Genomic DNA, 17,067 nt, shown 5'->3' on the forward strand with positions numbered 1-17,067 from the left:
AAAGGTTCAGTAATACTGAGACATCATGATGAGACATTTTTGTATGTCGAAGAAAAGTACGGCATCAATATTTCAACAGTATTTTGCAAATGCACTGAATGACTAATATTGTGTGTATTCTTACTCCTTTGATTTTCTTGGTTTGTCATTTGCAGCACCAAGAGTAAGTCATAGGTGCATAAGCATACAGGTTTTGAATTTTCTAGCCATTTTACTTTGTTCTAACTGTCGTAATATTTTTACAGATTTTTACATTTCTCAAGGACTTGAGTTCTTGCCTGATTAAAAATAGTACCAGGCACTGCATGAAGTACCCCATATTATTAAAGTGAACTTGAAAAAACAAGTCTAAAAACTGAGGACAGTTTTCATGAACATTTAGATCAGCGGTGTCTTTCCCCCAAGCCTCATCTATGAAATTACTGTATTGTGTCATATGCAGTTGAATCCCTTAAAATAAACAAGTTTACAGTAGAGGCAGCAGTTTATTGAATGCTACAGACAAAACATGAAGAGGAGAAGAGGTTTTAACTGATAAAGAAAAACTTAAGGTTATGGATTAATGAAGTAAGAAGTGGATGTCATTCCTTTCATTATTGCCATTTTGGGCAATTGTGGAGCTACTGGCTTCTTTTCTAGGTTGTAGTGTGGTATCAAAGGCATTTTTGTTGTAAAACCAAAACATCTCCTTCAGATATCTTTAAATAACATAATGTATGTAACCCAGCTCTATGTATGTAATGCAGTTTAACAAACTAACAGAGGCTATTACAAAATAGTATAAATCCTTCCTTTAAAGCACAAAATTTAACTTTCTATAAAAATGTATTTTTTCAAGGATCTTTCATGCTATGCCTTTGGTAATTCCTCCAACTGTGAAGTTTAAAAATTTAGAAGCAGAGAGAGGTTGATACTAGCAATAGAGGAAAAATAGAGAATATATTTTTCAAATGAGAACATTGATGTATAGCAAATGAGGTAGAGAGAGGCAGAAAAACAGCTTCAGGATGTGGGGATTTCTGTGAAGATTCAGTTCTGACGTTGTCTTGGGATGTGGATGGGCAGAGGATTTTGTGATGTTGAAGGAAGTCATGAAATTAAAGTAAGAGTAAAGATCTTGCATGGCTGAATAAATAGGATTTTATTTAAAATCTGCATTTATTAATAATGCATATTTTATTAGTAAAGAACATGTTCATTGCATTTTCATTACATTCCTAATATCCTAGCATAATATACTTGTGGAAGCTGAGACCGTTAGGGTATTGTGTTGTGTAACAAAGTGCAAGGAGGCAGCTGCCTCTGTGTGACCTTTTGGTGCCAAAGCCCGTAAGTCTTTCAGGTATTCCAATTTCTGTAGTAACACCAGGAAAAATCAATGTAATAAAATAAGCTGAATATTTAAGAACAACAGAGGTTTTTTAACCTTATATACCTCTAGGAGGAGGATTCTTTAGATCTTCTGTGCGTGTTGATAAAGCCAGTAACTTTCATTGTGTACAAGGTGACCTTTTCCCATACCCATTTTGCAGGATGATGCCCGTTAACTGTAATGGGACTTGTTTCTGTCTCTTCTGTGATTTGTTAATCCTGTCTAAATTTAGGTAAATTTTTGTCATCTTTTCAATCTAGCAGTCTCCAAATCCCTCATTTTTAATTAGTATTGCTGCAGTGATTGTTAGTATGAGTTGTTAGTGTTCATTCTTTGCTGATAAAGTGTGTGTGTGATTGCTGATCTTGTTAAAAGGTCAGCAAGCACTCCTTGATACTCTTCCCTGTAAGTTTTTTGCTTTAAATATTATTTTGAAGAGGAGTCCTGCGTTTATAAAATCTAAACTGTCAGTGTAGCAAGATGTGGATATCTTTATCAGTGATTTTTTATATATACATTGTCAGTTTTATTTACTTTCTTGTAAAGCCCAGCTCAATTTCCAACCAGCAATGTATATTAGAGGATTTGTTTCTGTACACATCCTAACATGGTGCAGACAGACAGAAATTTGAAAAACTAGTCACATCTGTACCTGATGGACGTAACATGCTCCAGCTAGTTTTTTCAGTCTCATTTTGCTTTTTCTTTGTAAACAGGTCAATGGTTGGGTAGAGCAGTAAATGCAGCCTCATTGTATAACTTTGTAAAAGCTTTGCCCTTAATGCAATTATCTAATCAATTCTTAAAATTTTAGAGTGCTTAGACATCTGTGGAAGAGAAGCTTCTGATTTTAGTTAAAGCCGTGAAATTGTAAAGGAAAATAGGAGATAAGGTGGTTTTAAGGAGATCTCTAAAAATTAAAAAACCTGTCAGAAGAAAAGTCCTTTTAGCACAGTTTCTCAATCTCTAAAACAGCCATTTGCAAAGAAAATGCGAGATCAGGACAAGGATAAAATGATAATTCTTCATTTGCCTGTTTCAGCAGTCAGCGATTTAGGTACTTTCTGAATGGGAGATTGCATTTGGACAGTTGTGCTTAATAAGCCTTCTCTATCTTTCTTCTGTGAATTTGCCTCATACCTTTTTGAATACATTTATAATCCTGACATTCTAAAATGTTCACTTCTGCAATTTAATTATGCATATTTGTTTGTTGGAGATGTTTCTAAAGCAGATACCTGATAATTTAACAGAGTAACACTTCATTCTTGTGTTTGTAGAAATAGTGGATATATTCCTTTTCATCCTGTGTATGCTATTTATCGTTTATAGATCTCTGTCAAGTCCTGTTAGTTCTTCTGTGAGCTGAAGAATCAGCTAGTCAATTTAATCTCCTCTTGTGTATCAGTTTGCTACCCCTGGCCATCCTCATCTTCTTCCTCAGTACTTATGCTGTATTAATTTTGGGAACAGACCAGAATAACACTCTGTGTTCAGAATGCAGTGGATTTATGAAGTGGTGAGATTTTGATTTCTGTCTCGCTCTTGATTCTTCTTCTCTCACCCTTTGCTGTTTCTTTTCTTTATTCTTTTTTTTTTTTTTTTTGACCACTAATAAACACAGAGCAAGCATTTTCAAAGAACAGAAACCCAAAAAACCTGTTCCAAATTATACCTGGCTCTCCTTATTGTGTGATGTTTGTTAATTTAGAGTCAATTATTCTTTATGTATAGTGAGAGAAGATTATACCGTCTGCATTGTCTTGCAATTAGTGATTTTCACCTTCCATGTTGCCAGCCAGCCACAGTTTTGCAAGATTTTTCTGCAGTTCGTCACAGGCAGCTCCCAAATGCATTGTCTGGAGTCATCGGCAAACTCTGCCACTTCCACAGGTCTGATTTTTTTCAGATGATGTATGAGTACAGCTCTCAGCAGAGCCCCAGTGCGGAGCTCGGTGAGACTTGCCTGGTAGCCTCCATCACCTGTGAGAAATGTCCTTTTATTATTACCTTCTCCCTCCTATTTTTAAGCTGCTAATAATCCATGAAGAGCCCTCCCCCTTATCTCCAAGCTCTCTTTAAGAGCCTTCAGGAGATCTTTTTAACAGCTTTAAAATCCACCTCTGCCGTGACTGCCTCCCCACTCACCTCCTGCTGCCGAGCGTGGTGTGCCAGAGGGCCGAGACCCATGGTTACCCGTGCCGGCACACCGACAGACAGCGCTGCAGCCCGTGCCCAGGCTGCCTGCCCCAGTTTCCTCTGTGTGGAAACCAGGGCAGAGGAGAGGAGGAGCAGAGGGCTGGTGTTTGCTCAGGTCTCACCCCATACGGACGTGGGATGCAGCTAGACCTGGCGTGTGCGAAGCATCCCCATCAAGCAGGTGCTGCCTGCATCAACCAGAGCATCCTTGTGCTGCTGGCAGAAATTAGTGAGACGTGACCTCCCTTCGCCAAAGCTGCTCTGAATTTCCTCCATTACAGTGTTTTTATTTACCTACTAGTGCCCCTCCTTCGGTCCTTTTGCTGGATGCAGGAATGCCACTTCCTAGCCTGGGGTCTCTTGAGTGCTCCCTCTGCACTCCACTGCCCATTTTAAGGCATCAGTCACATTTGTCACCTTGTACGCCTTTTATAAGGGCAATTTAAGCAATAAGCTGTGCATTGCAGTTAGGAGTTCAGCAATTCCATATTTAAGTTACTTTACAGCTTGTGGATGGATGCCATCTTGTCTTGGTGATTTATTACTATTCATTTTACTGTATTTTTTTTTTTTCTAAGCCTTGTTCCGCTCATGCTTCAATCTGAAGCTTGTTCTCACACTCGCTGGCTGAAAAGGGAGACTGGTGTGGAGCCTTCCTGGACTCCTGTGTGGAGAATACTGACGCAAAGGTCTTACTTAACTTTTCTGCTATGGTCTGATCTTTCTCAGACACTTCTTTTTCATCTGATCATCTGTTGGCCCCGTGGATGCTCTGGCAGGTTTCCAGCCTGTGATGTGTTTGAAAGGGTTTGGTTATTCGTTTTTATGACTTTAGCATGAAGACTTGCCCAGCGATTTTACATGTAAGTTGGCATAATTATGCTCTCTGTCTTGTCTCAGCATGACTTCAGGACATCCACAGGGCTTTTGGGAGGGTGTCTTTTCAGTTCCCTTAAGGTCCTTGGCACGACGGGTTAGGATAGAGAAGAGGTTTGTCCCTTTCAAGTCTCTGTTTGAACGTGATGCCGCTTTAATCTTGCTGAAGTTTGGTGAGTTGTTTGGTGGCATCTCTAAATGCCTTTCATATTCATAGTGCTTCCCTTCACCGCTCTCCTGGTGGAGTTAAATATTCATCTTCCAGATGAAAAGGCAAATTAGAAAGTAGTTTCTGCAAACTGGTATGAGAGGAAGGCATGCCTTGGCTGACTTTTGGAAAACACCAGGCTTTGCGTGACAGCTTGAGCAGAGTCTTGATTTCTGAGGCATTGTCGGTACAAGAAGAGAACTGCTGCTGCATGTGGAGTAGAGCAGTATTTATGCTGACGAACCGCTGCAAGTGACAATGAGCCCTTGCATAATGGATGTATGAAACGATATCAGTGGGTACCATTTCTAGCTAACGATAACTTTCTCTGATGAACTTTAAAAGTATTTATTGTCATGTGTATGTTATCATCACTTATTATTGAATGTGGTTTTGAAAAGGCATTTTGGTAAAGGCATAATTATGTATTTTCTCATTTAAACTGTGATTTGTCTCTTTCAGAAGGCAAATGCAAACCAAAAGAGAGTATTTGGTATCAGCGTTCTATTAACTGCATAATTAACTGTTAATTGCAGCTGATACTTGAGGCTTTTTTTGCTGTTAATGTGCTTGGAATTGTAGGGTTACATAACTGGGTGATTATTAAGTTGGATTTTAACACAAGTTTTCTGCTATTGATTGGAGCTGAAGCTCTTCCTTTGCAATAATTACCCACCAAGCTGTTGCCAGCTCTTTGGCTGATAGGCACGGAGCAGGGGAGCACTTAGCTAAACCTTTAAAGCAGCTCTGACTCCTTCATATCGGTTACCTGGGGTTATATTCTCCAGGAGCACCAGCAGGAGTTTCTCAGCAGAAAACTTTGATTTTCAGAATTGGCTCCTTTAAGTTCAGTGTAAAAACTGGCAAGTTTGTATTCCTGGACTGCCATGTCTGTAGAGCTGTCTTCACATGAAGTGACCTTCCTTGCCCACCAGCGTTCAGCATTGCTCCTCCTCAGGTAGGGCATGGCAGAGGGATTTGGGGCAGTGGGAGGGGCTGAGATGACATTTGGTGGCAGGTCTTGCAGCCTACATTTATCCATAGTCAGTTTAGCCAACCACAGGGTAAGAGCTGAATTTTACAGCCAGGGGAGAGCTTTGGCTGCCTTCTTGGTCAGAGGGGGAGGCCACTGACAGTACCTAAGTTGGGATGTTTTATTTTTGTTGGCTCACTGGCAAGTTAAAGGAAAAAATGGGCACGACCCAAATTTCTGTGCAGTTGAAACTGATGACAAAACATCAGTTTTGAGAGGATTGGTTGCCTGCTTTTGCTGTTAATGCAAGGTAACATATCGTTTCCTTCCTGGTGGCTCTAAAGCTCTAAGGGTTGAAGGCAGGATGTTGAAGGGAATGTTTTCGTCTCTTTCTGCTGTGGCTTGCAGAGTGAGCAAAGGCTAGAAAGTGCTGAATAAGAAATAAGTGCTGAATGAAAAGTCATGATTGAATTTTGTCTGAATTCTGCATGTATTTTGGCTTGGATTTTGATCAGTGCAATAACTTAATGATGCTGCTCCAGCACTGCTGACTTTGGTTGCATTTATAATGGCTTCAAGACGGGAAACAGGTGTCTGGGCATAGTCCATTGAGCAGAATGATGCACAGCCTGCTTGCCAGTGTCACCATACACAAGGCAGTGCAGTGATTGCCCCTTTGCATGGAAGAATAGGTTCGTTTTGTGCTAGGCAGTGTCATTCTGTTTCCACTGTTTCTCATGATGGAGTTGCTGAAGTAAAATAGTCCATCAGGAAAGAATAAGTTGCTGTTGTAATAATATGTTCCTGTCTTTCTTACCCCAAGAATCTCAAAACATTTTCCAGAGAAGGGAACCCCTCCAAAAGCAGGTAAGATAATCTAGTCCGAGGGCTTTTCTAATTAGGTGGCTTGAGCAGCTGAACAAGGGACTCTCTGTGAGACCATGTCCCTGGTCTTTTTCCCATTTATCTGCAGTTTGCCTGCCTTGCCAGGAGGGTGTCTGATGATGTTTCACTCCTCTCTCTGCCAAGTTCAAACTGACCCCGTCTGGCATGGTGGAAAGCATACCTTGCTTTCTGATGTTTCCAAACTTGTTTTGACCTTCAGGCCTTTGGCAGGTTTTCTTCTTGGGTTTCTTTTGCTTGTTTGTTTGCTTGCTTTTGTTGCAGTATAATGTGCTGTCTGGATTTTCCTGAAACTATTTTAGATGATGGACAAGTTTCAAATGAGTACATTTAAGTCTAGTAAAGGAAAGGCTCTTGATTATAAAATTGGAAACGGTTCCTACAGGGGAAAAAATGTAAAATCAGGAAGCACAAAGTGATCTTTGACATCAGGCTTTTGCTACAAGCGTTACTAGGTCTCTTCCTAAGTCTTTTGTGAGCAGCAGAGGCGAAGGCACTAGCTCAGCCTGCATGTTTGTTCCTTTGAGGTGCTGTGAAAGGGGGATGTCTTTGCCCAGTTTTTCTCAGCATTATCAGCATGCCACTTGAGTACTGATGAATCTTCAAAATACCCACCACAGCTTTCTTTGCTTCCCTGACTGGGAAGATGTGCAGTGGTTTTGAATAGAGCCTGTGAGAAAGTAAATAAAACATGATTTCCTTTGGTTTGCTTTGGGTCTGAGTTTTGCTTTTGAGCGAATATTCCTGGATGTGGGGGTTCCTTTATTTGGATATAGTCAGTAGAGTTACTGTTTGCCTCTCCAATGAGATTTACAATTCTCATCTTTATGATGACTTCATAAATTATAAGGTAGTTATTCGTAACAAGTGCTAGCTGTACAGCATGCCTGTAGTGGCACAGGTCTTGGTGTGGCTGTTGGGTTTCTGTGAAGGTCGCATAACGACGTTAATGAGATATATGGCTGGTTTGGTATTTAGGATGCCTTAAATAAATCATTTTCTGCCCCTTCCCAGCATGACTGCTCAAGGCCAACATCTCCATTGTAGTCGGGTGGCTCATCCTGAGGTGGTGTGGAGCATTGGTCCCGTTTGTGTCAGCTGCTCACCTGTTCACTTGCCCCTGTGTAAAAGTGCAGGGAGGTGGTGACCCATTTTGTGACCGGTTAATACAGGGTATTTGTGACCAAGGAGGCTGTGCACAAGCAGACTGAGGTTGGGCAAAGCGGTAGATGAGGGGAGTTGCTGTGGTTGTGTGCGGCCGCTCCCGCTGCCCCCAGTGCTGAGGCCACGGGAGAGGTCAGGCAGGGTGTGATCCAGGCATTAAATTAAGCCTGTAAGGAGACACTCGGGGAACTTAAGATGGATTAACTTCAGGTGTAAAGTTTAAATCATATTATTATGAAGAAGGATTAAGCTAAACTGAGCTAATGACACCACTTCTGAATGAGTATCCACGCAGCGGATTCAGAGCTTTGGCTCCACGCCTTTTATTACTTAAATGTATTTACCTCCTTGAATGTCCCCATAAAGATACATGCCCCTGTATTCCAGATGTTCACGTGCTCCATTTTCTGTGAGCAAATATGCTGTGTCAGAGGTAAATCTGTGTTTTGTTTTGTTTTTCCCTTAACTAAATAAATACGTATTATTTTAGAAGTAGGTCAATGTAGGATTCTGCTTTACGTTCTCCCCACAGCTGTAAGGGCACTTGCGGTGACTTGGTGGTATTTATTCTTAGATAAAGCCTTCAGTAAGGAAGAAATAACTCTGCTCATGTTATGTTGATGTGCCCTGATTTCTGTGTGCTTCATCTCTCTTACTATATGAGCTGTTCCTGGGCTGTATGTTGTTGTTAGCCTCATGGTATTGGGTTATCTGATGTTAGCATCCGAATTTTCCAAAAGCTCTACACCCTCTTGTTTTACATTGTGTGGATTAAAATCTAATGCAAAGTTAAATACTGTAAAATCCCACAAAATTCTTATCTGATGTTAAACAGTCATAAACTGACATAATTTGTAGTTAGTAATAACTTGTAAATAAGTAATAAATCAACTAAATTGATTTTCAGGAAGGAAACTGACTTGAAATTTTACAGCTTTGATGTATGCTAAATAAACTGCTTAGTAACTAGTTCTGTGCATAATTTTCTCTCTCTACAAAAAATACCATCAGGTCTTCCTTGAGGGTAGACTAGGGAGATCAATATTTGCAAGTAGATAAAGGACTAAACATTTAAAAGACAAACAAGAAAGCACCCAAACACATAAAAACTGACTTTTACCAGAATTCTTCTATTTAAGCGCTCATCGCCCATAAAAGCAAAACAAATACAGAGAAAAACATCAGCGATCAAATGTAAAATGTCACAAAACATGCAGTGCAGGGTAAAAATATAAAATAAAAAAGGTTTTGAGTCAGGAGACTTCTAGGTTAGCTGTCACTGAGGGTGTTTTGCCTCACTGTTTAGTGAAAGCATGAGAAACCTGAGACAAAACCTCAAAATGTTTCATTTTATTTGCTGTGTGGCTTGTGGTATCAGCTGAAAGCTCCGGTGCTTCCCGTGTCTGTTGAGGTCAAAGGCAGGCAGGGGTGGCAGGAGCTGCTTCGCGTTCTGAGGCCGGAGAAGCTGTCTTCTGTGCCCAGGAAAGTGACAGTGGGCATTGTCTTGAATCCTGCTAGTCCTTAGGCTTCTGAGGTGTAAATTCATCCCTATTTATAAAATACAAATGTCCCTTTGGCATTTGCCTTTTGGCCTCACTGTGCATCCCTTGGAGCCTCGCGGGAGAGGTCAGTCAGGAGACACGCATTTCAGCATCCTAGAGCTGCATGTGGTTGTTTTGAGCAGAGGGAGGGGAGCAGAAGCAGGGAGATCACTCTCTGGGGTCTTTCAGGGTCTCACTGCGTGTTAGCAGTGTTCAGAGTGCGAGTGGCATCTGTAAGTCCTCTGCAGCAGCAGCGGGGGCTCTTCTCCTTGTGCCTCAGTGGAACCAGCAGCGGATGCTGCTCTTCTGAAACCGAGGGCCAAGTGGTATTTCAGTCAGCATTCAAAGGCTATTTTCTTCTATTTGTTTTCTTCCCTGCAGTCCATGATGCACAATAAAAATAAATAAACATGGCATTTACTACTACTATTAAAAAAAAAAAAAAAAAAGCTGGAAGTTCTTAGTCCCAAGACGAGGGTGGAGCAGGGAAAAGTGTAGAGCCCATATAACAATGGGGAGTCCGTTTTATTAGTATTGAGGAGGAAAATAAAATCTGCTCTGGCAGTAGTGAAATAAAACACCAGGAAGATTACGTAAGTCTTTGTTTGCACACAGTATGATTCTTCTCTTTCACCAGCCAATTTGTGTATTTGAAAAGCCAGTTGCTTGGTTAAAATAATTAGCTGAACTTCATCCAGTTCCTCAATTATGTGAAAAAAAATGTTTGCAGAAATACAGACAATTGTTGTTGAGCAATTAAAATAATAAAAAAAGTAGTGGTCACTGAGCAATTATAGCACCTCATCTAAATACCCACATGTATATCTTGCTTTCAGAATGAGACTGGCAGTTCTCAGTGACTCTTTGCTTTAACTCTTGTGGTTTGGGATAGCATATTGAAAAGTAACAAATTCTGCCTGAAATTCATGCTGAATGGGTTGGGCTCAAGCTGCCTATGAGAAGAGTTAGGAGCTGAAGCAAAATGTATCAAAGAATATTGAAAGAAAAAAAAAAGTAAGCTGAATGCAAGCCACGCATCCTCATTATTTTACAATGCAACATGTAAAAACCTGTAATAATGGCCAAGATCATCTTATTATGTACTTCTTCTTTCATACTCAGATGATTATTTTGGAAAAATCATACACAATGCTTATTGCATTTCAGTGTTTGAATATGAGACTATTGCAATAATTTGTCTAATAATTCCCTCAAGGAGGCCCAGTGTAGTGCATTAACAAAAACTACAGTGGCTGGAAAATCACATCTCCTTGTTCCTGCATGTTCATCCTTGCAGCTAGACCTCATGTATTTTTGGGCAAAATAGTAATCAAAGATTTTGGACAGAGGTTTCTTGGGAAGGATTGTGTGAGTGCTGCTGGCTGATGCTCTGGTCACCTAGATAGCTTTCAGCTTCAGCCTCTTTGGTGGATTTGAAGGCAGTAACGTGAAGTCGTGCATTGTGCTTCGCTTTTGCTAAAACACTTCCCCATTTTCCAGACCCGCTCGCTGTATCTTTGCCGGACTGTGTCGTTCAGGCAGATGAGGGTCGCGCTGTTTGCTGGCACGGTGGCAACCCGGATCACCAGGCTCTGCTGGCTTGCGGACCAGGAGTCAGACAGTGGAGCCCTTTACCATGGGTTCTCGGCCCAGCTTTCTGCATCCCTGGTGGCTGGTGCCGGGGCTGTCAGCCCTTTTTCACCAATACGCAGACAGATGCGAGGTGTTCCATCAAAAACGAGCACAGGTTCCTGTCTGTGTCGCACCAGCTCTGACCCTGCTAGCAGGCTCATCTCCACATGTCAGCGCCAGGACAGAGCTGAGCAAAGGCTGGCAGTTCCAGCACACCGTAGCCATGCACGGCAGCATTTTCTGCCAGTGCGGGAGCAGGCGGCTCCCCGGGGCTGGCAGACTCCAGCTGTGTCCCCAGCGCCCTCACCTGACCTGAACTTTGTGGCTGCAGTTTGTCTTGCTGACCTCCATGACCAGTGCTTGGTTTCCAGGTCACGTCTCACTTTCCTAACTGCCATGTACCCTTTTTGTCCTCACGTGCTTATCCTCTGGATTTTATCTTTTTCCTCTCTGCAGGGAGCGGATGCGCCAGTCTGCTATGTTTGAGCTGTGCCAGGGGATGCACCAAATCAGCCTGCAGTTCGTTCGCTTGCAGCTCAGCTTTGAGGAGTACACCATAATGAAAGTTTTGCTGCTGCTGAGCACAGGTAAGTTAGATTCCTAGTTACATGGGAGTACTTGAAAATATTCCAACTCACAAAGAGGTGCAGTGGTTTTAAATGGTGTAACAAAAGAGCCACATTGTTTCCAGCAGGGCTGCAGGAACAACCTATGTATGTGGCATAGGATTTATCAGCAGATCTTGCTCTCCGTTAGCGTGGGAAGGGTCTTTGTGCTTTGAATGTCTCGTGTGGATAGGAAGGGCGGGAGTGGCAGGACAAGGGGCTTTGTCCCCCTTCTCTACATGGGAACGGCTAAATTCAGCCAGGCATACCAAGAAAATGCAGCTGCTGCCTTGTCCTGCACTCTGGGGATTTGGGATAAACCCTGACTCAACGCTCAAAGCCACTGGTTTGGGTGACTTAACAACACCTTCAAGATCAAAAGATGCACTGAACTGAGAGCGGTAAGCCCTTCTGCAGTACTCTGAAAGTTTAATAAATGACAGTGCACACTTTATTTTTCTCTCGAGTGTCATGCTTTGAGGTTTTTTAAGATAGGAAATTACATCTCGGTGTTCATTACAGCACCGTGTAGTAATTAGCAGATCATTTGATCTTCTCATGCTAAAAAATATTGAAAAAATCCCAGTCCCAGTACAACTGTAGACATACACAGGCAGTTTGTATGTTACTTTTCCAGTGGTCTTGATGAAAAAGCCAGTTAGTGTAAACAAATTTTCTGTCCGTATAATCACGTTCCTTTTTTGTGGGATTCACTCAGTGCCATCACCAGGAGATAACCTATCAGCCTGACTCAGGGGCGTTCCTGATGTCACCTTGGTGAGCTCACCAGGCAGGAATTCCCCTGGAGGAATGAGGCTGGATGTGGCCCTGAGCCTGGAGGGGAAGAGCAGGAGATCAAAGGGGCTGCTGCCCTTACGCTTGCTTTCACTTGCAAGCTATCAGCAGCGGGAAGCGAGCCCAAGGGTGCCGTCAGCAGGGCCAGGGGCTGCCCGGGCTGTGGCTGCACGGAGCAGAGCAGCTCCCAGTTGGCAGTGAGCAGAGGCCAGCACGCCCTCTGAGATCCTGTTGTCTTCTCCCACCGGGTTGTCACCCCATTGTCTGCCCCAGCAAGCTGGCAGAAGAAACAAACGGCAGGTGACAGACAGGTGTCAGTGACGTTGGAGGGTGCCCACTACAGGACTCGAGAGCGGGCTGATGCAGCAGCCGATGCAGACACCCAGGAGAGTCCTGAAGCCCCAGCAGTGGCCTGGGTACGTTGGCTGCAGGCAGGGTTAGGTGCCTGTGAAGGGGTCTGTGGCATCCAGCCCCGCCGAGGGGCAGCCCCTCCAGGCGAGGCGGTGGGACGGGCAGGGCACTTTCTCCTCTCCCTCAGACCTCGCCCGTCCCACCCTGCCAGTAGTGCTGCAGTTAAAGTGCTTGCCTTTGAAGGAGGAGGTGAAGCTACAGTTCCCATCCCGGCTGGAGGGGATTTGGATCTGCTGACAGAAACCTCCTGGGGCTGTAAGTTTCTCGGGCTCGGCTGTCTCACTCTCTCCATCCCTCCCACTGAAGCCATTCCTGCTCCCCGGAGTGGGGCAGTGACTGCAGGGGAGAGACGGCACTGGGCAGGAGCCCTGCAGGGCTGACCCCACGTCCCCCTGCTGACACGGATCCTCTGGGACCTGATGGTCTTTCAGGAAGCAGCTGGTAGTGTTTAACTTGAAGTGCTTGGGGGATGCAGCTCCCAAAACGTTCTTGAGAGCACGTCTAGAGTGGTGATGTGGCCCCACTACTTTCTAACCAGCCCTAAAGGGTGAGAATATTTAGAAAGAGAGCCTAAAGGCATCCTAAAAACGTGGCATCATTTCTTTAAGATAGGTATTTATTATTCTGCCCTCTTGAGAGTGTTAAGTGATGACTCTGCTAGGCGAGATCAGCCTTGCCAATTAACTTCGTCTAGCTGGTTCCCTTTGAAACGCACACGCTGGTCACTAGAAGACCTTCTAAAAATAATGTGTTTGGCAAGAATCAGGATAGTTATGTTGAGGGAGAGAAAGGGGGGAGAACAAAACAGAAATGAAGGCAGTGATAAAACCCAGAAAGTGCCACATGAGGAGCAGCAAACCTAGTTTCTAACGATTGCACCTTGATACAACGTTACGACAGAAAACACCAGGTTCGTTTTCATTTTTTATTGAACCATGTGATGAGCAGAGTACAAGTTATTTTGAAACTTTCATGATGACCACATCAAGGAAGTTTCACTCCGTTTACATGTGGAAGAAACCACACATTACAACTCAATTGTTTTCTTGCTTTCCACAGACCATAGATTTTGGGAACTTGCCAAAAGCATTGCTGCATTTAATAAGTAAAATCAGAAACACTGGGCAAACCTCCAGAATTTCATGTTTTGCTTGAGTTCTCTTTATTTGTGGTCTTTCTTTCTGTCTTAATAATCTGGCTGGGGTGACGGTATAATAATTTTCAGACAGAGCAGTAAGATGCGTAGTAGTAGACAAAGAGTGGCTGTAGCAGTCTTAAGCAGCATTTAGGAATACAGAATTGTGTTAAAGGAACTGTAAAGCCCTGCATTTTGTGTAAGGGCCACGGTATGCTCCAAGGGCTTTACTCATTTTGATTGATATCTCTATATTCATTTGGCTTTAACTGAATTGGCACATCTGTTTCAGACAGTTTCTTTTTTCTGTCAGCCGAGCAACTGAGATATTTGGCATCTCGAATTTAAAATTCAAATAGAAAAGAGCAAAGGCAGTGTTTACCAAGTGGTGGGCAGGCTGGAGCTGTTACCTCCTAGGCTTTTTCTAAAGATTCCTCCTTGTGCCCCTGTCGAGCACTTGGTGGTCACAAGTCCTTGCTGCTCACGTGGTGGTAGAGCTCCTCCTTGTTTCCCATTGCTAAATTGCTCTGGTAGATACTGGTGACAGAAGACAACCAGTGCTTTTTCTTAAAGCCTCTCTGTGTGAGCAATTTGGGTGGTTGTTACATGCTTATTATGTCATTACAGTGAGATAGAAGGCAGTCTACAGGATTTCAAAGAGAAGGGAATGGACGATCAAGACAATTTCTGTCAAGATGTTAAGTCAGAGTAAGCTAAATTGGAAGATCACCCCTTTTTCCTTTCCTTTTTTAATAAGTAACTTCCCATTCAGTTTACTCTGACATAGCTTTACAGCTCGCTTAGAAAATAAGCTCACTCTGTACAGTGTAGTATTTTATTTTCCTTCCTTGGACTAGAATTAAGAGAGACAGAATATAAAAATATTCGATGGTTAAACAATACTCAACTAATACAGGTATTAAAATTTCAGAACATTTTGTGTAATGTTGCTAATAACCTCTTCAGGAGTTTCCTAGAGACCTGATCCTTTAAGCTATTCATCTTTTTTTTTTGCAGAACCCACTGGAGTGCAAGAATATTTGCAATCTGTAAAGAAACCATGTATTTGCTTTTGTAATTAGCATTGCTGAAATCAGCTGTAGTAGAAAGTATCAAAACTCTAGTTTTTAGCCCATTTGTGAAATGATTCCTTTTGCAGATGCACACTTTGATAGGACACCAGAAACGCTTGTGTTAAAGGCTGCAAACGTGTGTCTGGTAAATCCCTGGGTCAGGACGCCTGTTTGGAAAATAGTCTTCTGTTTCACGCAGAATAATGACTCCGTTTGTTCTAGGTGTTATGCAGACGCTTACTAACACTCAAAGAAATTTTAGATGGTACTTGATGTCACTTGTTCTAGCATTTCCACACGTAACAGCTGTAATTCTTCCCCTCCTCCCCTAAGTGTGGGAAATCATTCAAGAATGATAAATCACATCTTCAAATTCTAAAAAAGTATTCTTGATCCATCTGGGGTTTTTATGTTGTTGTATGTGTGTGTGGTTGGGTTGTATTAAAAACAGTTTCAGCATGAGGACAGCATGTGTCATATTTCTAAGATGCTGTCCTGTGCCTCAGCTAAGCAGTCTGCAACCACGGATCTGCAGAGGATGCCTGAATCACTTGAAAATCTGTATGATGTTGTTGATTCCGTACCAATGTCTGTAAAATTATGGACGTTACTTCAAGGTTTAATTCTTTCATACATTAACTAGTGTAACTTTTTAAGTATGCACATCAAAAGAATAAGCAATACAGTTAATATTAATGTAAGACTGTCTTTTTAATGACAGTTCCCAAGGATGGTCTCAAAAGCCAAGCTGCATTTGAAGAAATGAGGGCAAATTACATTAAAGAACTAAAGAAGATGGTAACTAAATGTCCAAGTAACTCTGGGCAAAGCTGGCAGAGATTCTACCAACTGACTAAACTCCTTGACTCCATGCATGATGTAAGTATAACTCCTCAGGGAGTGCAGACAAGTTAAGCAAAAATCTCTCCATTAAGGTAAACCAGTAGTTTTTAATTGTGCTAACTCACAGGGAGAAAAAAAAAAAAAAAAAAAAAAAAAAAAAAAAAAAAGGAACCACAACACATTTTTAAAGGAACATCTGAGAGAAGTTGTTAGCAGACAAATTTAAGGACAATTGCCAAGTAAAATAAGAAAATATAAGTCATTAAGGGCTGGGTCCTGCTGCCTGCTCTGCTGTTGAATGGTAGTGTGTTCTCTGTGATTCACTGAAGGTCAGAGGCTATTCAACAGGAGGAGTGGTGTTAGCTCTGGCCCTGTTAGACACGGTGCGAGTGCACCACGCAGAGTATCCCTGAGTCACTTCTCGCTGAAAGGTGCTGGATCAGTGTGTCACGCATCTAACGTGCCTGGTGTGCTGATAAATGTTGAAATAATTTGCTGATCTTTTACAGCTGGTACTCCAATAAGGATGACTTTAAAAGATATTTTTAGACTTTGAAGCCATCTTGGGGATTTGAAGCTTTAACTGAGCTTTTCGAGTATAAGATGCACGGTATTGTTAGGTTGTTACTACCGTCCTGTCTCATTCCAGCATGAGGTGTTTGTTTTGTATGCGTCGGGTGTGAGATGTAATTAATGACATGGGAAACTACAAGTTTAGTTCTGAAATGACAAGGCTATTGGTGCTTCAGCAAAAAACAACTTGGAAGGGTTGTGGTGGGTGCCTGGTGCATGGGACCAGCTCGTGATTTCAGAGCAGGTGTCTAACGTTGAGTTGTTGAGCCCATTTCTGGCTGATAAAGTGGTAAGTGCAGAACGTTGCTTCTCCAGACGTGGAGAAGCATTCCACACCCTCCTTCAGAGGAAACCCCTCTGAGGAAGCCAGTGGCCCAGCTCTGCTGATGTCCCCAACCTGAGGGGTCTCCAGTGCCCCATGTGAGAGCCCATCCTCTCTGAAGCTGCAGTGCAGTGAGTGACAGGGCTCTTGGGGCCAGAGACAGAGCTTTATCAGGTCTGGGTACAACAGGGGGTTGTCCCACGAGCAGAGGCTGAAGCATGGCAGCTCGCAGGGATGACCTCCCAGTAACAACTGGTAAATGGCAGCAAAGGAAGAAGCTGGTCTGCTCCATCCTGGGTGGGCAGGAAAGTAAATTTGCTGCATGAAGGAACAACAGCACTTGCTTTCAGAGCCTGCATATAAATGTACTTCTTTGTACTCGACTTAAATTTCATTTTTGTAGAGACAGTACAGTACAGTGCACTTCAGGTCAAATCTGTAT

At 42.6% G+C, this 17,067-nt stretch overlaps 1 protein-coding gene across 2 annotated transcripts in view; it reads left to right on the forward strand.

Annotated features, from left to right (window-relative positions):
• Window positions 1-17,067, forward strand: part of NR3C2 (nuclear receptor subfamily 3 group C member 2) — a gene marked incomplete at its 5' end in the record, with an annotated part of 201,358 nt that overhangs the window by 172,711 nt on the left and 11,580 nt on the right. For both annotated transcript variants that reach the window (XM_084285696.1, XM_084285695.1), the window contains 2 exons: window positions 11,325-11,455; window positions 15,609-15,766. In XM_084285696.1, coding sequence (XP_084141822.1) covers window positions 11,325-11,455; window positions 15,609-15,766 — 289 coding nt within the window. The remainder of the gene's footprint in view (window positions 1-11,324; window positions 11,456-15,608; window positions 15,767-17,067) is intronic.

This window comes from Netta rufina, assembly GCF_964035555.1.
Source record: "Netta rufina genome assembly, chromosome: 4".
NCBI classification, from domain to species: domain Eukaryota; kingdom Metazoa; phylum Chordata; class Aves; order Anseriformes; family Anatidae; genus Netta; species Netta rufina.